The sequence below is a fragment of the Acomys russatus genome, chromosome 19, assembly GCF_903995435.1.
Source record: "Acomys russatus chromosome 19, mAcoRus1.1, whole genome shotgun sequence".
Classification (NCBI taxonomy): Eukaryota; Metazoa; Chordata; class Mammalia; order Rodentia; family Muridae; genus Acomys; species Acomys russatus.
The window spans coordinates 34,893,415-34,916,511 of NC_067155.1; the positions used below are offsets into that span (position 1 = coordinate 34,893,415).

At 48.6% G+C, this 23,097-nt stretch overlaps 1 protein-coding gene across 1 annotated transcript in view; it reads right to left on the reverse strand.

Moving 5' to 3' along the window:
- The window catches only part of Sdk1 (sidekick cell adhesion molecule 1), a 952,579-nt gene that overhangs the window by 196,197 nt on the left and 733,285 nt on the right, over window positions 1-23,097 (reverse strand). Inside the window, exons 15-17 of the mRNA XM_051161155.1 lie at window positions 19,578-19,725; window positions 18,533-18,673; window positions 10,547-10,728 (exon numbers count right to left, since the gene is read on the reverse strand). Of these exons, the coding sequence (XP_051017112.1) occupies window positions 10,547-10,728; window positions 18,533-18,673; window positions 19,578-19,725 (471 nt within the window). The remainder of the gene's footprint in view (window positions 1-10,546; window positions 10,729-18,532; window positions 18,674-19,577; window positions 19,726-23,097) is intronic.

Below are 23,097 nucleotides of genomic sequence, written 5' to 3' on the forward strand. Positions count from 1 at the left end.
GAATCCAATTTGTGGATGAAGGTATTCATCTGACCTTAATGTGAATTCCCCTGCATCTGTTTCTCCTGGTAACCTGGCGGAATGAAATGCATATGCCTTTCAGACAGGAGACAGGAGCTCATTAAATGCAAGAATTACTAGCTGCCTGCTAGCAGGTGGATGTACATATTACAATCTATATGCCGGCTGTTATCGTTAATTCCGGGTCATTCTGGGCTATGGCTGAGCTCTTGTGTTGTTTGTTTCTTGCAGTTTCTTATACACTCGAATGTTCACACTTCATTAAACATTTCAAGCACATCACAAGGGCAACAAATCTTTCACAAATGCTCTTGAGCATTTTTATAGCCTTTATAAGGAACTAACACTTTACAAGTTCTATGTATTCTATTTCTAAACGTATTTCCCCCCAATTCTCAATGATGCAACTTCCCTGCGAGTTATCTTTCTCAGAGCTGGAGGGTGTCGCATAGGCCACTAGGGAGGAAGCTCTAGCAGTGGACCCTGTATGCTATAATACCAACCTGCCGAGCAAGATACACCCATTGGTACAACAGTGGCTTGACTCTTACTGGGGTTGGTCAACCATCCCAGTAGACCTGTTGACTTGATGAACGGCCATTGTTCCTTAGTGGTGGAGACACTGGTAAGTTTCCAGGCACCAATACACAGCCCCCCGGCCCATGTTCATACAAGTGACCCTAAAAAATCCTCAGTGGATCACAAAACAAACAGGACACATCATGACAGTACAAATAGGAAGAGAATATATTGGGAAGAAGTAGCCTGGAAGGAGAGGGAGAGGGTGAGAGAGGGCAATGGGGGTGAATAAAATCAAAGTATGGAAACTGTCAAAGAACATGTGATAAGATGTGAATTTGAAGAGGCATGCTTGAGGCTTCCCATCTCTGTTAGGGTTTCTATTGATGTGACAAAAACAAAACAAAACAAAACACACAAACCAAACAACAACAACAACCAAAACATGCCCATTAGCAACTCGAGAAGTTGAGTGCTCACTTTACTCACACCACAGTCCATCATCAGAGACAGTCAAGGCAGGAACTCAAGGAGGGCAGGAACTAAAGCAGAGGCCATGGAGCAAGCTCCTTACAGCCTCGCTTCCCCTGGCTTGCTCAGTTTGTTTTCTCATGGACCTCAGCTCCCAGGGGTGGCGCTGCCTGCAATGGGCTGGCCCCTCACATATCACTCATCAGTCAAGAAAATGTCTTGTCTACAGACTCGTCTGCAGGCCAACCCTATGGGAGTGTTTCTTAACTTAAGATTCCTTCTTCCCAGATGACTCAACCTTGTGCCAAGTTGACACACAAACTTCCTTACCATTCTCGGTGTGACCCACTCTCCATACCAGCTTTGAAACACTGCACTTCTCACACACTTGCTTATTGGTACATGTGGTACCAGGTTTACTTCCTTGACGCCTCTGCAACCCTGAGCAGTGCATCCTCTGGTCACACGGGGTGAAGCCTCTAGAGAGACAGCCAGGTCTCTGCCCTGTGAGGGCACGGGAGGAAAAGGCTCTGGCTGCTGTGTGGGCTCTAGGAGTCTATGAGCAAGGCACTAGGGGGCTTTGCTTAGGGAAGGCAGGATGCAGGACACACATAGTCTTGGTACCAATTTCTCTTCTAGTTTGCTTTCTGTTGTAATGATGAAAGGCAACCAACCAAAAATGACCTAAGGGGAGAAAGGGTTTATTTCATCTTATACTTTCAGGTCTCATGGTCCATCAGGGAGGTGAAACAAAAATCATGCTTACCAGCTAGCATACAGGTGCATGCTCAGCTAGCTTGATTTTACTTTTTCATGTGTATGGGTGCTTTCATCTGTATGTGTGCCTTTGTACTGCATTTGGCCAATGCCCTCAGAGCCCAAAAGAGGGCACTGGCTCCACTAGGACTGGAATTACAGCTGGTTGTGAACTACCATGCAGATGCTTGGAGTCCCACCTAGACCCTCTTTAAGAGCATCCAGTGCTCTTAAGCACTGAGCCATCTTTCCAACCCTCAGATAATTTTCTTACAGAGTCCAGACCCACCTAACTAAGGATGGTGCTGCCCACAGTGAGCTCTGTCCTCCAACATCAGTCATCAATGAAAAATAGTCCCTCATAGGCATGGCCACAGGCCAGTGTGATCTAAGAAGTTCTTCAGTTGAGGTTCCCCCTTCCTAGGTGACTCTAAATTTGCATCAAACTGACAATAAAACTAACCAGGACATTCTACTCTTGCCAGCTTGATACACAAACACGGTCTATGTTAAACCATAATCTCCCATTTCTTGTTTGTGCCCAAGATCTCATGTTAATATCACAGTATAAAATGTAAGTTTAAAAGTCCCAGCCTCTAAAAGCTCAGAGGTTTTTAAACGCTTAAGGTCGCTCTAAAAATACAAGATCTCTTAGCTTCGGGTTCCTGTAAAGTCAAACACAAATCACATTTCACGGCAGTGCTAAGACCTCTGTGCCCTTAAATTCTCAAGATGGAGCGAGGAGCCAGGTCAGAAGGCAGGCACGGGGTTGAAAACAGAGGCCGGCTTGGCATAGTATGGAGCAGTGAGTGTAACATAAGCACCCGGGGCCTACTCGCTCCTCCCTTTTTGCGTTCCTTATGTGTCTCGTGTAGCACTTGGGTTGGACGCCAGAGATACAAAAGAGACTCAAACACAGTCCCTTACAGAGTTCCCTGGGCTGGAAGGAAACACATCTGTAAATCATAAAATAAAGCGACAGCCACAGTGAGTCAAAGGGAGTTCACCATGCCTGTGGAGCGCCTACTGGGAGCCGAAGGGCAAGCCGCAGACTAGCTGCTCTCTTGCGAGGTCAGCTGCAGGATACTGCTGCTGGCAACTGGCACCCCCAGCACCCACTCTGTAGCCTGAGCTCTGTTTCTGTTTAGGCTCAGGGGCCCTGCTCAATTCTGCAGTTGACTTACAACTGGATATATTCACAACCCAAAGCCTGATGATCCCGAAGTCCAGTGGGAGCATCTTCTGAAAGGGGCGGCAGTCAGTTGGACAGACGTCAACACTACTGAAGTTCATTGGTACAGTGCAAATGATTAGGGGATCAGGAAATCAATTCAATGGTCTCAATACATGTGTACGTGTGTGTGTGTGTGTGTGTGTGTGTGTGTGTGAGAGGGGGGGGGTGGGTGCATATGTGCTTGTGTGTGTATAAAACACATTTCTTACTGTTCACTTCAATAAAGAATCTCCAGTGGCCACTGCACAGCCACCTGTTGTGTGGGTGTAGGCGAGAGGACATCTGTTTTCTTTTTATTTCATATACAACCTACAGAGAAAACCTGAGAGCCATTTCCACCAGGCTTGATATATGCGGAATGTAAAAGGGCACAGCGAATCCTAGTGATGGCAGAGCACCACAGTGAAGGCCCAGTCTGGGAGGTGAGCTGAGCGACTTCTATGTTTCCAGTCTTTTCCAGCATTGTCTAGCTACATGATAGGAGGGGACGTGGTGGTGGTGGGGGGAGACAGCCATCTCTCTGAACTTCCACTTGTTTGCCTCCTTAAGAATGGAAGGCATGTGGTCTCTGTGTCTATTAATAGATGGCAAATGAAATCAAGCAACGAGCGGAAAAGCACAGCCAGGATAAGGGATGTCAGTACAGCGTCTTCCCTGAAAATGTCACTAAGAGAGCCTCTCTGTTCTTATAAACTCCGGGGGACCACATTAAGTCCTTACCCAATAGGTTCGCCTGTGTCTGCTCTGCTCGGCTTTCAGTATTATGGGTAGCAGTGGAAGAATCTGAAACATTGTGTCACTTAAAAGGGAGAGCCGAGGTTGGAGTGTCCCTGGGACGGGGAAACCAATCTTTTGCGCAGTGTCACTTAGTGCCACAGTGAGAGTTTCCCGAGAGGGGATCAGAATGGGCCTTTGTAAACGGGTGTTCATTTGTAATCCTCACACTAGAAAACCTTTCTAAGCCCAAGTGAGCACTTAGGAGCTTTGCTAATGTTCTCAAAATGTGGATAACCAAATGGTTGGGTTTTTTTTCTCTATTTCTTTTAAAATATAAAATATTTCTCCTTCATTACAAGGTAATGTTCTGAGACTAGAATGAATCATGATAGCACAAACATACCTGTTACGAAAAGAAAAACGATAAGAGAAATAAAAAGCAGGGGAAAAGGAAAACATTGGTGCGCTCCGATGGTGATTTATTGTATAATTTGTCTTTGGACCCTGGATAGAAAAATCAACATCTGCGTCTTAATGGATGTGTTTTTAAAAATGGATAGAGGGAGTCCGCTAATCTACGTGGGTTTGTTGGGGGAATGTGGCTGCAATCTACTGCATTTGTGTAATGTATGTGCATGTAGGAGTGTGAGTATGGGTGTGTGTGTGCCTTGGCACACGTGCGAATGTTAGAAGACAACTTGGATGTCTGACATGGCCTGGCACCTGGTTTGAGGCAGGATCTGTTGTTCATTGCTGCCTGAATGCCACCAGACAACTCTTCTGCCTCTGCCTCTCATCTCCTGGTGCAAGTGCATTGAGAGAGCCACACGTGCCACCGTGCTCGGCTTTTCTGTGGGTCCTGGGGTTTCTGAGTGCAGGACGGCAAGGTTCAAGGAACAAGCACTTCACCTGCTTCATAATCTCCCTACATGCACCAGTGATGCCTTATTTTTTGAGGCAGGGTCTCTCACTAAACCTTATTGATTTGGCTACACTGGCTGGCCAGCAAGCCCTTGAGCCCCTCCTGTCTCTACCTCCCTCCTGTGTGCCATTGCCCAGCTCCTTATGTGGGTTCTGGGGCTCCAAGCTCAGGCCTTTCACTTGACCCACTGAACCATTTTATACTCCAAGTGAAACACACACACACACACACACACTACACACTCACTAAAAAACCTCATAGCTACATATCACTCCTTCCCTAGTCTCTCATGGGTATTGAAGCATTTTGTACAGCACCAATGGAGAGAGCCGCCGAACACCGAGTCAGCGTCACCGTCCCTCACACAGGACCCTCAGTTGGCTTCTGATGACTCAGTCCTTTCTCCTTCTACACGATTAGAAAGTTGCTGAAGCATACAGTGGCAGAAGAGAAATGCTTCTAATTAACCAAGCATTTTGACCACAGAAGCTACACACCGTGCTCCCCCACCCTCCCCAAAACTAAAAGTGTTATTGATTTCTGGGAGTGCTCTGAAATCCACGTTACTTTCCACTGCCTTTTGGGTCACCGTGATGGAAATCTGACAGGCGGCTCCCGTGTGACAGGTGTGCTGGGGTTCCGGGCCCTCCACTTCTACAGAGCAGCCAACCTTTCCTCTGACCCCTTGGAAAGTTCACTTGGCTCAAACCATATTAGCGCAGTGGGTCTCAATTTGTAAGTTTAATATGTCCCGTTTAAAATACTTCCAGCGGAGAAGGTCAGGGTGGCACCGCTGTGAAATCTATTAGGTGAGATTGACGGGGACGGTATAGAGGGGGTGTGTGGTGCATGGAAGCAGGACAGGAGGCGTCACAGAAGTTAGAAAGTTCTTATCAGGCAATCCTGTGTACCCAGGGAACCAGTCTGTATAGAGGATCTGCTAAGAAGGGGCTATGGAGATAGCGCAAGTGAAAAATGTCTTTCTCCTGCAAGTGTGAGGACTAGGTGAATCCTCAGAAACCCACATAAAATCCAGGCAGGTGTGGTGACCTTCTTTAAACCCAGCACTCAGGCCAAGACAGGTAGACCCTAGGGACAAAATTGCCTAGCTAGACTAACAGGCTTGGTGAGCTGCAGCTCCTGCCAGAGACTTTGATCATTGCATAACGTGCAGAGCAATTGGGGAAGACACTGAAAACCAAATTCACATGCAAACACAAGTGGACACACCCCTCCCCATCATGGACTCACACATGTTCAAATATTCAAAACACACACACACACACACACACACACACACACACACACACGGAAAAAAAAAAAAAAAACAAAACACACACACACAAAAAAAAACAACCCTGCAACTAGCCAGGCAGGCAATCAGTAACAGAAGAGCCTGGGGGTATGTGGCAGGTGAGTGGTGGATTCAATTACTTCGGGGCTTGGCACCATCCTGGGCTCCACCCAGGGTGGGAATAACTTGCTTACTTTCCTGAAGGGGCTTCCTGGAAGGAAACACACATCTGAGATTTAAAAAAAAAAAAGTGCATATGCAAGAAGGAGCCGGTGGGAACAGTGTGTGGTTGCTTCGCATGGCTGCTGGCAGGCAGCTTGCGAGCACTCCCTTCTCTCCCTGAGACTTTACCAGAGTCCCACATGCAGCAAATGGCCACATAATCTCCATGTACTCACCTCAGGCCCCCCTGTGGAGTGGCCATCTTTGAAGGGGGAGGAAGCCAGGCCCTGATAGACTGAAATTCCACCCTCCCCAGCTAAACGTCCCTAGCCTCCCTTAGCGTCTCCAGATTGAACGCCGAATTATGTTTCTACACACGTCCATGATTTCCCAAATGAAGCTGACAATTAATTTTATGAGTTATTCTTTTCTCTTTTAATATGCAAGCATTTTAATTTACCCCCTCCCTTTTGCTTGAAGGGCCTACTCCAGGCTTTTTCAGTGCACAGCACCAACAGCTGTAGGACACTCCAGGGACACTAAGTGGCCTCCCAGCAGCAAAGGAAGTGTGGTTCAGCTATTGCCCACACAGGCCTCCTGTGGCTAGGACTAAGCTTGGGCGGGGAGGGGGGAAAGGGAGAGGGATGGGTGTGGCAAGCGGGAAGTCCTGACCAAGAGGGGCTGTGCACTTGAATCCCTGCTCATTCCAATACAGGTGACTAGGAAGCAACAACCCCCCCCCACCCCCCCCCCACTGACCTTAGTCTTCTCTGCAGGTCCAGACAGCAGAAGCCATATTGTTGTTAAGGATCGACATTGTTACACAGTGTTGCTAAGTCTCCATGCCTTACATGAATAAGTTTCTGTTTTCTAAACCTAAAGTATCCTGCAAACAGTGTTTTCCAACCTTTGCTGAACTTGTGACCCCCAGGAGGCATGTTTACGCACCCCTGTGCCTTGCTAATCCCCTAAGCATGTGTGATGGCTCCCCTTTCAGGCCATGTATTCCTGTGTGCGTATCAAAGCACCCACAGGCAGCGTTTTAACAGCCAATAATCTAGGCAGCTGCTTTCAATCAACTCCGACCCTTCCCCAGAAAAGGAACCTCAAAAGCCAGTGAGGGGCTGCTCTCTGGAACCCCCACTTAGGGGGAGGCTGTGCACCTTCTAAATACAGACAGCTGAAGGAATGTTTTGTCCTAGGGTCTAACCATACCTAGAAACCATGTAGCCCCCAGGGGTGACCCGTCAGTAGACGCCACCTTGGAAAGGGGACAGAAGCTGCTGGTGGCCCCTCTAGCAGCCATCCCCCTGTCTCTGTAACAGTTACAGAACTATACCATTGCCCCAGTGGAGGACCATGCTTCCAGCAGCACCTGCAGAGGGATGGCTCCCAGTTCCAAACAGGAGTTGGGACGACAAGGGAGTTTCCTTTTTATAAACTTTGTGTGTGCGTGTGTGAGAGATGAACGCATGTATGATTATGCGTGGCCGTGTACATGCCTGTCTGGCTGAGAGGGCTGGCATTCACGTAGAGGTCAGAGGGCATCCTTTAGGTATCTGTTCTTGCCTTCCATCTCTGCCTCTCCCGGCGGGGCAGGGAGGGGGCTAGGATTGCAAGCACATACCACCATACCTGGCTTCTGGAAATGCTATCAATTGAACGGTCTCCCCAAGGCCCCCCCTTGTGACCTGATTTGAAAGAATGATGTACCAGCCAACCGCACACCCAACTCCCTTCTCACTACCCATCTCCAAGCAGGGAGGATCCAGCGCTTCCCAGGTGGATTATCGCTCTTTTGACTTTCTATGCTGCCCTCTTCATGGTCTCTCCTCCTGTCTGTACTCCACTGATGGATTTCTCTCCAGCGCCGGCTAGTTTTATGTCTGCTTGACACACATTAGGTCATTTTGGAAGACAAACTCTCAATTGAGGGCATGCCGCCACAAGATCTGCCTGTAGGGCATTTTCTTAATTAGTGATTTATGTGGGTGGTGCCATACCTGGGCTGGTGGTCCTGGGTTCTATAGGTAGGCAGGCTGAGCAAGCCATGGGAAGCAAGCAGCACCCCTCCATGGCTTCTGCCCCAGCTCCTGCCTGCAGGTTCCTGGCCTAAGGTTAATAAAAGTTGACTTGCCTCAGTGATGGAGTGGGGCCTGGCATCTGTGAGCAGAAATAAACCCTTTCCTCCCAAAGCTGCTTTTTGTCACGGTCACTTTAATCACAACAGTAGAAACCGTAACTAAGATACCTTGCAACTCAGCACGTCCAACTGGCCACTCCTTAAACCCTTCGTGGCTATTGAGTGCCACCTACATACCAGCCGAAGTCTCCAGCCTTGACATCCTTTCTTAGTTAGACCTCACTTTCCCTGGCTGTGCACAACACTCAAGTGGCTCTGGAAATACAACTAGGCAGTCACAGTTAATAGTAATAGGGTTGAACCCACAGACGTGCTCATAATCTTATAAAGATTTGTTTTATCTTTAATTATGCACAAGCGTGAGTTTGTGTGCGTCCGTGTCTTTGCATGTGAGTGCAATGCTCACTGTGGCCAGAAGAAGGTGCTAGAGGCCCCAGAGCTGGAGTTACAGGCACTTTTAAGTTGCCCAACACGGGTGCTGTAGGTGTTCCTAACCACTCAGCCATCTCTCCAGCCCTCATGTTAGTCATTTTAAGTGTTTTCAAGTTTATTGTCATGTTATTAAACAGACTCGTTACAGCAAGAATTTATTGCCCAGGCTGGTCGCTGTTTGCCACTTCAAATGGGTGGTCAGAATCTCTTGCAGATGGACAAGCCCTGCCCGGCTGTCCAGCATTTTAATATTTCTGCTACTTGCTGGGCAGGGAGCACTGACTGCGTTTAATTTATAAGGGAGGATTTATGGAGTCTCGGATGACAACTGACAGCCAATCAATAAGGGCTGATAATAACAGCGTGTAATATCAAGGAACATTAGGTCTGAGGCAGGATTTGGGGAGAGGAGTGGGCAGTTAGAAACCTTATCATTTGAAAAAAAAGGTCATGGCCCTGGTAAGCAGGAAAAATGCCTAAGCAAATAAAACCCCACCTGTGAACTGATAGCCTCGTAAATCGCAGCCTGGGAAAGGAAGGCTTTGAGACCACAAGGAGAAGTGGTGTCCCCCAGCCAGGACTTGGGTTGCTGTGGGACCAATGTGGCCATTAAGAAAGGGTCTATTTATTACTGTTTAGGACAAGAATGTCATCTGCATGGACTGAATGTCACTCAGGTGGCTGGAGCTGCAACCGGAATCTTCCCGAAAGCAGGGGAGGAGTTACACTCCCTAGAATGGCTGAACTCTAAACCCTGGGGCTGAGTCTCAGTGTGTGTGTGTGCGCGCGCGCGTGCGCGCGCGCGCATGTGTGTGTGTGTGTGTGTGTGCGTGCGTGTGTGTGTGTGAGAGTGTTAAGGACCCCGTGGCTTTCTGAAATTCTGCCTGATTCTTTCTTTGAGAGGTGGGAGAGCTTTTTCTTGATCTTACATGGTTGGCTTGTATAATACGGGAGGGTGTAGGGGGAAGCACAAACTTGTGAATTCTATTCTCAATAATTGTATTGCATATACTGAAGCAGAATTGTAAGTGCTTGTTTGCTCTGAAAGCTAACCACAGAAGCAGAGGGAACTGTATTTCCCCTTGACCCAAACCACAATCTGCCGTCCACTTAGGGAAGTCCGAATTCCCATAACCTTCGGAGGCTCCACATACAATGTGCATAGACACTTCTGTCTCCAGTTCCCTGAGGAACCAAAGCTTCTGGGACACCCTGCTTCTCCTCAGCACCAACACTGTGGTGCAGAAATAGGCAAGGAAAGGAAATCCCACTGACTTCCCTATGGGTTGGACTTTGATCTTGAAGCTCCCGGAGAAATAAAACACATATTTATCTATGTTAAATCTTCTTCAAAGTTGACTGATTAGATCGTTGGAATGTTCTAAGTCCAAAGCCATGTCACCTCGTGCTCTCTGTAGCCCTCGATACCGTCATTTCCACCCAGTTCTATGGGTGACCTAACATCCTTACGACGGCTAGGTAAATCCTTCTGAATATTCATATATATATATATACATGAAAGACTGGCAACTTCCACCACCTCAGAGCCTGAGAATGTCATCGGACAGCACCCAGGCCTGTGACACTGACTTCTCCAGTCTGTGGTGAGCTTTCCACCAAGGTATCTGGAAAGTGTCTTGATCTGTGACTTTCTTTGTCCAGGGAACAGTGGAGCTCATCTCTGGAGGCAACTCAGCTCTGCATTCTTTGTCTACGGTCGCTCTCGTGTGGCGCCAAACTAAACAAGCTCTTATCCATTTTGAGTCAAGACCTGGGTTTCTGTAGACACTTCCCTAGAGAGCTGCACAGCCCAATGGGGGCCAGTGCCAGCCGCCCATTTCCCACAGACGTCTCTCCCGCCCCTTTGCAGCTCACCTCCTTGCAAAGTGTACTCGGTCACAGCCCTGCTGAAGACACCCAGGCCTGCCCCGTTGTAGGCAGCCACCTGGATCTCGTACTGGGTCCAGATGATGAGGTCCGTGACCAGGCAGTAGTTCACCTCTGGGCTGCTGATATTCTTCTGCTGGTGTTCCCCAGGCAGGCCGGCCAGGCGGTACCTGAGGCAGAGAGACAGAATGAGGGCAGGGACGCCACCCATGGCGGGCGGGGATCACCTTGAGAGGAAGGCAGAGGTGAGCAGGCAGGAACTGGACCTGGAGCTCATCCTTGACCGCAGCTTGCCTTGGTCAACAGCTCCATACATGTGATCCTGTAGCCTCGTGGTGACCGTGAACTCCAGGCGAAGCGGAACAGGCTTCCCGATGGTCACGGGAAAGTTGTGCTGGTTTTGTTGCCCTTGCTGTCTTGCTACTGTCTTGCCCTGGAACTTACTGTGTAACCCAGGCTGGCCTCTGACTTGCAGGGTTCTTCATGCCCCGACCTCCCAGGTGCTGGGACCCCAAGCACGCAGCACTATACGCAGCCTGTTTTCCTTGTGAACGGATGTAATAGAAATGCTCTCCCAAGCGAGAGACTAGCCAAAGCGATGCTCAAATCCCTATTGTCAGTTAAGGCTTCCACCGCCCCAGCACTGGAGGGAGGGTACAGGGAGAGCAGAGTCTGCTGGACCCCAAATCATGCCTCCCTCCCTCCCTCCCTCCCTCTCTCCTTCCTTCCTTTTGAGATAGAGTCTTGCTCTGCAGCCCAGACTCGACTTGGATTCATGATCCCCCTGCCTCAACTTTCTGAACACCTGAACTACATAGATGTGTACCATCATACTCCAAAAATGCTGTACTTCGGGTGTAAACTGCCAAGCGTATACAGAGCCTATGAGTCAAGATTTCAAAGAGGATCTCTATCAGGGATGGAGAGAAAAGCTGCCTCTTGAGAATGCATTTCGGGGAGAAATCAGGAAGCCAGTGGTCTGTGTGCCCCTGGCCTTTGTCCAAGTCCTCTGTTCTGTTTCTATTTAAGAATAGTCTAGATTTATCCAGAGACATCCAAGACCTATGGTAAGTGGCTTTGAAAAGGTGTTCAAAACAAGCAAACAAATAAATAAGTAAAAAAGAAACTTCTAAAGGGCTAGCCCATGGCTAAGTATGACAAATTACTTTTATTTGGGGTGAGGTCAAAATTTAAAGTTGTACTTATTAACAAGGTGCTTATACAAGCCAGATCTTTAAAAAGAAAGAGAGAGAGAGAGAAGAAGAAGAAAAAAAGAAAAAGAAAAGAGATGTGTGGGGGCAGCTTTTGTATGGAGGAAAGGCCTTTTCCCGCATTATTTTGATTAGCAAATGTTTTTTTCCATGATTCCGTTTATAGAAGTTAATGTACTGAAATGGCTCAGTTAATTCCCAGAGCTTTTCTGGACCAGTTCCCCTGGGTAAAATGAGAGACGCGTACAGTCATCCTGCGGCTCCTCCAAGCATCCAATTTATAGCCCAGAGAAGTCGTTCTTGCCTCTGCGAGATGCAGCTTTGCATGATACCCGGAGAGGGGAGATGATTGACAAGGCATCTCCATACAAAGAGGCAGCCGCACTTCCACTAACTTCTTACAGTATGCTGGAGTCACAGGGCCTGACAGAGAGCAGAGGGAAGGGACACCACCCGGATAGGAATTCCCAGACCAGCGAGGTCACCATGGTTAGAAAAAAGCCAAGACCTAGAAATTCAGGGTACTCTATACACTCCCCTAAGAGATATGCAAACGAGGAGGTAGAGAGGGGCCACAGAGGGTTCTTCTTGCAAGCCAGGGCTTTTTGAGAACATTCTTCCTATCTTAGGAACCATTTGTGCTTGGTGAGGCCCTCTTGGTAGGAAACAGAAATCGGGCAGGACAGACAGCATGAAAGGCATGGAGGTCAAGGCCAGCCTTTCTCTGGGCCACGTCTTGGTAGGAAGTGTCCTCCCAAACAACTGCGAATGAAAGCTCCAGGAGGGACCTGCATTTTCTGTTGGGCTGACTGACTGATTAGAAGACCAGTGACCGTGGGGGAGGTTGGAATGTTGCAGGTCTCAAGTGTAATTAAAATTAATCTTGGGCTGTCTTCGCTTGGTAGCCCTTCCTTGCCTACCCGTATGTCTGACTTACCACCCTTGTGACTGGCAAGGATGAGGTGAACTAACATGGTAGACCACCAGCTTCCAGCAGCCAAAAGGCTGAAAGTGCCATAGCTAGCATCTAAGGTCTGTAGCTAAGACTTCCTGCTTTGCTCAGTTACCTGAGTTTTCTGCCAGTGTATCTGAAAAGTGGTATGATTTATGACTTCCTTTGTCCTTTGACTATGAAACTTCAAGGAGCCGTAATCATGTTAAAACATAAAACTTGAGGTGACCTAAATTTGTGTCCCTGGGCCATGACCACTTATATTTGGTTCCAGAATAAGCTCTCTTACCCGTTTGAGGTGGAGCTGGGTTTTGAGATGGACACAGTCTTGTGTTTAAATCTTGATGCCCACCTGGTGGGAGCTGGGAGAAGGACGATCTAATCAGGGGATTTCTAACTGACTTGGGAGTCTCCTCGGGAACCAGGCGGCTCCTGCTGGGGAAGGCGGCTGACTATGGCTGAACCTTTCAAGTGTATACTATGTGCCGGGTTCCTTCCACAGTCTTTGTGCTTTGTGGCCTCTGCAGACAGATCAGGACTTCCCTACAAGCCCAGAAATAACAGAGCCAAGTGACTATGGATGGGGTCCTTGGAAACCGTAAGCCAAAATAAGCCCCTGAGAGGCAGGCTCAAAGCACAGGAGAGATGAGAAGGGAAAGGCGTCCCTCGCCCTGGGATCCAGTTTGTGGTACCTGCTGACCTAGAGCCTAGAAACATCAGCAGATCAAGCCCAAAGTGCCTAGGACTAGATCCCAGGCAAGGATGCTAAACCAACAAGCTGAAGGTGTGGCTCCCAACTGAAAGCTTGCCTGCAAGCAGGAGGCCCTGGTTCCACCCTGGGCACCAGTGAACGGGACAAAGTGGTTCTGGTTTGTCATCCTAGTGCTTGGAAGGCAGAGGCAGGAAGATCAGAAGATCAAGTTCATCCTTGGCTACATAAGGAGTTTGAGGCTAGCCTGAGCTACAGGGGCTTCAGCCTCAAAACCAACTGATCAAACAAAGGCAGCAAAAGACAAAAGACAACCCCGAGTGTTACTGTGTCTGCCTCGACAAAATCTGCCTAGGACTCCAGTGACAAGAGGAAATGCTTTACTCAGGACAAGCTGAGGCTTTGCACACCTGATGCATCCGTTAAGATGTATAACTTAGAGAGCCCCATGAATACGCATCTCCACTGTAAGGACACCTCGCTGCCACTCTCTCAAGAAAGCTGCATCCGTGTCAGGTGTCAGGATGGGATGACTCACCATCCTTGCTATACAGGACTCTGCATAAATACACCCCCCACTTTAAGATAAGGGTAAGGAGATGTTTAATTATTATTATTGCTATTTGTGTGTGCTATATATGTGGTCATTGTGTGTACACGTGTTTGTGTGGGGTGTGTGTGTGTGTGTGTGTGTGTGTGTGTGTGTGTGTGTGTGTGTGTACATATGCATGTGCATGCATGCCTTTCCTGTGCAGGAACACATGTGGAAGCCAGAGGTCAGCACCACCCTTCCTTTCTCTTTTACAGGGCTCTCTCACTAAACTCATCCATTTTGCGAGGCTGGCTGGTAAATGAACTCCAGAGACGCCCCTGTCTTGCCCCTCCCCCATGTCCCAGCCCTGGGGTAACTGACATGTGCCATCATGCCCAGCTTTTTACGTGGGTGCCAGGAATTCACACTATGGCCCCCATGCTTGCGGAGTCAGTCCTCTTACCCACTGAGCCATCTCCTCAGACCCCAAGTGCAGCTTTCTAGGAGAAATTGCAAAACAGTCCTTGGAAAGGGCTGCTTCCAGGGAGCTCATCACTAGCCAACCCAGTTTCTAAAGAAAAGCTATAAAATTAGCACCAAAGGACACAAACTGAAGCCCTTGTTCAGAACACAACGTCTGTCCCAGCCACACAGTCTCCTAGGCCACTCAAGGAACTATAGGATTCGCTTCCTGAAAGCAGAACATGCAGGGAGGTCCACTCTGACCCTGGCTCTAGGTGCCCTGGTGATGCATGTTGGATGTCTGAGAAGGTCAAGGTGAGGGAGGCGACTGCAGAACATCCTCCTTCCTCCTTTCCGGGAGGCTCTGTTTCCCTGGAGACCGGCTCAGCCAGAGTAGATGAGTTTTTTTTTTATCCCGAAATAAAGAGAACTTTTTTTTTTCTTTTTAAGGACATAACCCTGAGCGCCTCTGGGAGAAACACGCTGCCTATTATTATAAATATTTTATCACTGTGCGAGCATCCTAACTACTTCTTATGGTGTGAGCCACCAAGGTGATTTATTTTCCATTTTCTCCCATGCGTGGTGTGTTGGATCCGACACAGAGCCTGTGCCCTGGAGGGTTCTCGCTTGCAAACAAGGCTCTACAAGCCGGACGGAGCCATGCTCAGAAATGTTTGCAGGCAAGTGCACCTCGGTACGGGTCTTTAATTCCCACACACTTTGGTATTTAAGGCCTGGGGTGGTGTGCCCTCATTTTGGGGGGATACTTTCTTGGATTTAAGCTGTCAACATCACAGATGTCTTTTTCCCTCCTCCACTCCAATAGCACTGGTACCAAGAATCCTTTAAGGGCAGTAATCCCACAAAATAGAGAGATACGCAGTCCACCGTGCGGCCTCATAACATCAGACAGTTTTATTATTAGGCTCTGTGCCCCGAGTGTGCTCAGTAGGACAAGCATCACAGCCCCTACTTGACAGGCTCAGCCCCGGGGAAACATCCTTCTGCTCTGAGAATGGTGGTGGTTGCGGGGAGGGCAAGCTAATTATTTTCATTAGTTGACGGCCGTGGACATGAGGGCTGGCTAAAGCTGGGAGGAAAGCACACCCGTGAGCCACAAGAACCCTTAGTGAGAGGCAGCAGGAAGATGGGCAGGAAGGTTGGGCTGCAGGCAACTGCCACCAGCTGGAACAGAGCCCTGGGCCACTGCTGTAGGAGAACACTGCTGCATCCTTCTGACCTTCTGTAAATGGAGGGTGACAGCTGGGGGCAGGGATATGGAGCCTGGGGACACTGACTTCCTAGTGGCCATTTAAGCCCCTGTTAGTCAGACAAGGCTGGGCGTCTTGGCTAAAGGAGAACCATGGGCTGAGGGAACCTTCCGAACAGCAAACTGGCTGTGAGCCTCAGCTCTGGCATCCTCTCCAGCAAGGTTCTCTCACTATGCACAGAAGCCCAGCCTCCCTTCTCACGCCGCGGTTAGCTCAGCAGTGGGTGACTAAAGTCATATGTCCTCCATAGACGAAGCAAGTGGAGCTAAAGAACCAACATTTCCAAGCTGGCTGTGGCGACACAGTCCTGTCATTCCAGCATGTGGGAGGTGGAAGCAAGAGATCAGGTGTTTAAGGTCATCCTTGGCTACCTTGTGAGCTGGAGGCCAACCTGGGCTACAGGAGACCTTCGCACGCGCGCGCGCACACACACACACACACACACACACTCTCTCTCTCTCTCTCTCTCTCTCTCTCTCTCTCTCTCTCTCTCTCTCTCTCTCTCTCTCTCTCCATAACATAGGGCCAATACTTGCTTCAAGGCTCATCACTTGATCCCTGGAATCCACACCATGGAAGAGCAGAACTGACTCCCACACACTGTTGTCTGATGTACTTCCATACACCAAATAGTAAAAGAAAAATAATAAAACTACAAATAATAAATAAAGGGAAGAAAGAAGGGGAGCTCAGTGGGTACCTTGTCTCGAAGAATTATTAGAGAAGAGTCCACATCTCTCTCAGAAATATCTGTTTAGAACAGTGGTTCTCAGCCTTCCTCACGGTGTGACCCTTTAATACAGCTCTTCACGTTGTGGTGACCCCCAATTATAAAACTATTCCACTACTAATGTAGAACTGTAACTTTGCTATATTACAAATCATAATGTAAGTCTGTGTTTTCTGATGGTCTTAGGTGACCCCTATAGAAGGGTCATCCAACTCCTAAAGGGGTCATGGACCTACAGGTTGAGAACCGACATCTAGAGGCATCGATGGTGGGGGGTGCCACATGCAGGGAGAGTGCTAGGGACCTGGCAGCAGGAAGATTGTTCAAGAGTGTCCTCAGCTACATTAATGAATTCTAGGCCAGCTTGGGCTACAAGAGACCTGGCCAGCCTGGGCTACAGGAGACCTGTCTCAAATAAAAATGCAGAAACACAACATTGAAACAACATATTCGCAGCTTTCTTCCTAGGAAGCCAACTCTGGCCAGTGAAGGCCTCCATTAACCGAGCTCTCATGAACCCTGGGCCCAGTGTGAGTCTGGGGAAGTGTTTGGAGGGAAAAGATAATGAATACCTTCCTGCCTCAGTAAAGCTGATAAAATCAACAACTGGCAGTGCAAATTATGAGAGGAGATGTAATGATTATGCTTTAATCCAAATCTATCTCAACCAAAAAAACTCCACGGTGATGACATTAATTTTGACGTCAGTGGCAGCTTGGGCAATGGAGGCTCTTCTCTCAGACATGCCCTCAGTACACACAGAAGCCCAGCTCCCTGCTAAGGCTGGGGCAGAAACCTGCCTTCCTTTGACAACACTGGTGGACACACATGCCACTCATCCTGCCTTGTATTTCAAAACTACATTGCTTTCTTCTCCAACACTGGCAGGTTGTCAGTGTGTGTGTGTTTGTGCTTGTGTTTGTGTGTGTATGCGTGTGCATGCGCGCGCACACATAGATTTCTTTGTGGGGCTGGAGAGATGGCTCTACAGTTAAAGCGCTTGCTGCGGACCTAAGTTCGGCTCCCAGCTCACCACAGCCTGTAACCCAAGCTCGAGGGCAGCAGATCTCAACCTGTGGATCACAATCCCTTTGGGGGTTGAACAATCCTTTCCCAGGGGTTTGCCTACGAGCATTGGAAAAACACATAGATTGACATTAAGATTCATAACAGTGGCAAGACTTCAGTTATGGAGTAGCAGCAAAACTAATGGTTTGCTATTTATAAAGCATTTATAAGGGTTATTATGCTCGGGGCTCGGGGAGTCACCACAACATGAAGAGCTGTATTAAATGGCTGCAGCATTAAGAAGATTGAGAACTGCCAGTATTGATGGTGTCACAAAAGCCAGAGACCTCGAACCTCATTGTAAGGAATCATTGAAATGATGTGTGGACAGAAGGGTACAGCGTGCAACACACTGCAGCTTCCATGACGAGATGGTTTCTATGCTCTGGTCTATTTTGTTTGTTTTTGTTTGTGTGTGTGTGTTTTATCTTGGGCGGGAGGTTGCAAGGGTGAAGGGTAGGTATGAGGGTGTTGGGGAGATGAGTGGTTTTGGGGTGCATGATGCTAAACTCACAAAGAATAAATAAAAAGCTAAAAAAAAAAAAAAGGCTGAGAACCACTGCTCTAGTGAATTCGACACCCTCTTCTGGCCTCCTTGGGTACTGCACTTAGGGACACATACCCACACACATATACACAGAATCAAAATTTTCCTCTTTGATAGGCCAGAAGGTCTGGCAAAACAGAGTAACAAGCTGGCATAGGAACTGTCGGTTAATAACTGCATGAAATCTGTGCTTATGAATGTATGCATCTGATGAGGAGGACTTCACAACGAAGAGCATACTTGCTACTTTTCCCATCATGCCCCACTTCATTGGCTCAGTGCAACAACCTCTTACACTAGTCTGTGTGGCCTCTGAAGGTGGGCACACCGAGGAGGGCTCCACAAAGGTGCGCATTCGCTTGTAAACTCCATTTCGCTGCAGTCTGCATCCCTCCCTAGAGTCTGCCACTTGGCCTGGGACCCCAAAATATTGACCGGCTTCTACTAACACTTAATGGGACAGCCTGAAGGCTTGTCCCGGGTACTTGCCTGAGGACGTATCCCCGAAGCACCCCGTTGTGTTCTGTTTCAGGTGGTGGCTGCCATTGCACCATGATGGACTGGTTAGTTCTCCCGCTGGCCACAATGTTTTTTGGGGGAGCACTCGGTGGTTCTTCTGGTAACATCAACCTAAAGATAAAATATATTACAGAGGGGGGTGGGTAAGGGCCAGCAACAAAGTGCTCAGCACAAAGCCTTGTTGGGGAGACAAACCATCCCACAGCATGCAGCAGACCCCACTGAGGCTCTATGTGCAGGAGTTATGACAGTCAACACGCCAGCAACTCAGTCACGGGGCAGCGGCAGGTGTGAGAGTCATAGAGTGCTCTTCTAGTATTGCAGTTAGCGCTGTCAACTTGACAATACCTAGAATCACCCGGGAAGACAGTCTCAATGAAGAATCATCTACATTAGGCTTGTCTGTGGGGGCGTGTCTTAAGTTGATTGACATGGGAAGACCCAGCCCACTGTGGGCAGTGCCATTCCCTAGGCAGGAGCTCCTGATCTGTGTAAGAGTGGAGATACCTAGCTGAGCACAAGCAAGCATGTATGTGCCCGTTTCCCTCTGTTCTTGACCGTGGATGTGCTATCACTAGCTGTTTGAGTTCCCGGCTTGACTTCTCTGCTGTGATTGGCTGAAATAAACCCTAACCCTCTCCTAAGTTGCTCTTATCAGGGTATTTAACACGAAGCCCTGGGTCTCACCCCCCACCCCCAGCCCTGGATAATTTCGGTGTGGTGTGTACATCTGTAGTCTCAGCACTCTGTTGGTAGAGGGAAGAGGATCATCCTTGGCTACAAAGGGAATTTCAGACCAGCCTAGGCCACGTGAAGTTCTGTGCTGTCAGGAGTGACCTGTGAAGGCACAGGGCATCATGGGAAGCAGGTAAGAAATACATCCAGCTTACTACATGCCTGTGTTTACTCTGCTCAGGTTTCTGCCAGAACCCCTAAGGCTGGTTGTTCACATCCCTGTATCTGCTGTTGGGACCCATACCACCCTTGGCTCTAGGTGGAGGTCAGGCTCACTCACCTGCTGGTCTCTGTGCTGTACTGGCCTTTGCCCACCTGATTCACGGCACACACTCTGAACTGATAGGTTCGGGCTGGAGTCAAGCCACTCACAGTGATGCTCGTCATCTCTGGGCCAACATTTGACAGATGCACTTTCCATGGGGAGTCTACAAGAACAAGCAGAGCAAAGTCAAATGCATGTGAGCATGCATCTTCACAGTAAGTGGACAAGTAGAATCTTTCTTACTTTCCCAGACAAGTGCCAGAAGAGGCAGTGGCCAGCCCACGTCATGAATGCACAAACCAAGACTCTCAGCTGTGTGGCTAGCAACTAGTGTCCTGGCATGGTATTCAGGAGTCTCGCCCAACCTAAGGTAGAACCTCTTATTATTCCTATGGCCACTCCAGGAGAAGTAGGCAGAAAGACCCCTCTGTAATGGGAGTTTTGGTTTCTTTAAAAACTCATAGTCATGTTATACAAACACGTTTGTGTTTGAATCCCAGGTGTGGGATGTGAGGCTGCTTCGGATTGTCCGCAGAAGTAGACTATTTGTCTTGTGATGGCTCTGAGAGGGGTGTGATATTTGCCAGCTGAGGATAGTTTAATTCTGGGGACGCTTGAGAGGGAATAAATGCGAGAGCCCAGAGAGGGACAGGGGGCTCTGACAAAGAAGGCTGCTGGTGTTCCCCACTCATGCTTCCGGTTGCTGTTGTTGCAGTCGGATGAGAAGAAGTTGGAGACGTCCTGAAATGAAGATTAAACTTGCCCCCAAGGGACCTGACAACCTCAACTGGCAGGAAGGAGGTAAAGAGAACCATCCCTCATTCTCCCCACCTTTTTCTCTGCTACCTGGTGTTGAGGTGGATTGGGATGGAGAAGGGAAATTGAGGCATAAGAACCCCAATAAAAAAGATTAGAAAAGCACACCAACACCCCTTCATTAGTCCTCAGTAAGAAGGTGTGTGCGAGCCACACACGATGGTGCACATCTGTAATCCCAGCACTTGAGGAGGCAGAGCCAGATAGATCTCTGTGAGTTTGAGACCAGCCTGGTCTACAAAATGAGTTCAGGACAGGCAAGGCTACATAGAGGAAACCCTGCCTGAAAAAAAGAAAGAAAGAAAAAACAAAAAGAAGGTGTGTGTATTTTCCTCCCTCCCTCTGTGTATGTATTCCTATGTGTACAGGTGAGATTGTACATGCATGTGTATGGTCATGCATGTAGAAACCAGGGGTCAACCACGGGAACCTTTCTTCATTTGAGTTAGCTCCCTCACGAGTGTGTAACTCACTGATTTTGTTAGGCTGGCTGGTCAACAAGCTCCAGGGAGCCTCCTGTCTCTGCCTCCCTGGTGCTGGGTTTACAAGCCTGCACGATCACACCAGACATATTGAGATAGGTTCTGGGAAATTAAATTCTGCTCCTCAATACTTTACTGACTGAGCCATTCCTTCAGCCAAAGTAACAACAACAATAACAAAATTCCTTCTTCAGCCAACATATGGCACTTCAAGGGAAGGGGAAAAAATCTTAATTCCTGGGCTCAGTATAAAATGGGAAAAGTTGTCTGCCGGCTTGCCATCAGGCAGGTGGAGGATTTGTCTCCGGAAAAAGGATGCTCCCACACACGTCAGGGAATGATAAATAAGCGCCATATTCGTTAACATTTTAACAAGGAAATGACTATGATAAATACAGATGGGCTAGGCACTTTGCAACCCATCTGCAGTGTGGCAGCCTACCTCTGCCAGACCCCTGAGCTGCGCTGGCTGGGGAAAGACATGGCAGAGTCCATAGTGTGGTGCATCTTTTGGGAGCTGCTTTCCTGCAGATGTGGAAGAATACCCTCTGTCAGCAATGATGCCTGCAAGGAAGCCTTGGGAATGTTCTGGCAGGATTGATTCCACTGCATGAGTTTAAATGCTCCTCTCAGCCCAGCCAAGGGTGACCTGGCCATGACCTTGAGCACCTGCTGTGGGTGCCTGCTCTGAACATATAGGTGCCTGGCAAGCTCCCCTGGGAATCAAACCACTGTTCTTGTCCCTCTGAGACCATGCTACTAGCAACCCCCTTTTGCTCCCACTAAAGATGGTCAGAGAAAGATGATGTGTGGTTCCCACTGAGCTAGGTTCACAGCAACACACACTGTGCGTCAGGGGTTCATGGGAAATGTACCTGCCACTCCAGGGACTTACAGTGCACCATGAAGCGGCCTCATAATGCTCCAAAATAGAACCCAGGCTGCCCAAAAGCAACAAAAGAGATGCCTATCCCCAAGTCAGAATTTGTTAGCTGGGATCCCTTAACACACAAATCAAGCTGCCGGGAACATGGGGCCAGTTGGGCTGCAGAGACAGGATTTTTTTTTGTTTGTTTGTTTTAAATTACTGTAGATAAAGCTGCTTCTGAGCATAGCTTTCTGGGAATATGGCTTTCGCCACCAGCTGGGCCGAGTTATGTTCCTGGCTTCTGAATTCTGGTGATTTGGGTAAATAGCTCTTGACAAGGTAAGTAAGCTGTTGGGCTTCCTGGGTAAGAGGGCTTGCTCTGCACATGAGAGGACTTGAGCTTGAATCCCATGTGCCCACACAAAAAGCTAATCATGGCTGTGTGTGCCTGAAACCCCAGCACTGGGGCACAGTCAGGCAGATCCTGAGAGCTTGCTGACCAGTCTGACCGAAACAGTGAGCTTCAACTCAGTGAGAGACCCTGTGTTGATGCTTGTTTTGAAACTATTTTATTTGGGGTGTTTACAGCCTCTATCTCCTTTCTCCACCCCAACCCTTTCTGACACCCCAACACTAGGTAGGAGAGAAAGGTTAGAAGAGAGATGGGTGTAGCCCTCTTTACTTCCCCCAGCTGATTAGGGTTCATTGAAACCTACCCCCTCCGACCCAAGCGCCATCCTCAGAGAGTTCCTCTCACAGCCCTCTCTCTGTCTGTTTCCTCTAAGCTGCTCCAAGCCACCATAGTTTCTGGCCCCCTGCTCTCCTATTTATACCCCCCCCCAGAGTCCTCAGAATTAAACTGACTTCAGTTGGCAAAGACCATACCCCTGCATGAGGCTGTTACCAGCTGTGGACAAACTGGAGCATCCCCCATATCTCACACGTGGGATTAAAACTAAAACATGTTTACATAACATGAGTTTTTAAAGCAACCAAAACTTCCACAAGAACCCTGTCCTGAGGCAGTAAGGTAGAGAGTGAAAAAAGATGCGTGGTGTCATGCTCTGACTACCTCATGTATGGGCTTGTGCATCCTTGCGTGTGCCACTTATGCGCACACACGGCACCACAGTATGCGTGTCCTTATTTATCCAATGACGACCCTAGCCCTCTGAGCATCCATTTCTATCACATAGCCCACAAAGACCGGAGCTCCTCAGCAGATTCCATCACAACAGTCTCTGCTCTTTGGGTTTTGTTTTGCTTTTTGTTTTTTGAGACAGCGTCTCTCCGTGTTAGCCTTGGCTGTCCTGGACTTGCTTTGTAGACCAGGCTGGCCTCGAACTCACAGCTCTCCTCCTGCCTCCGC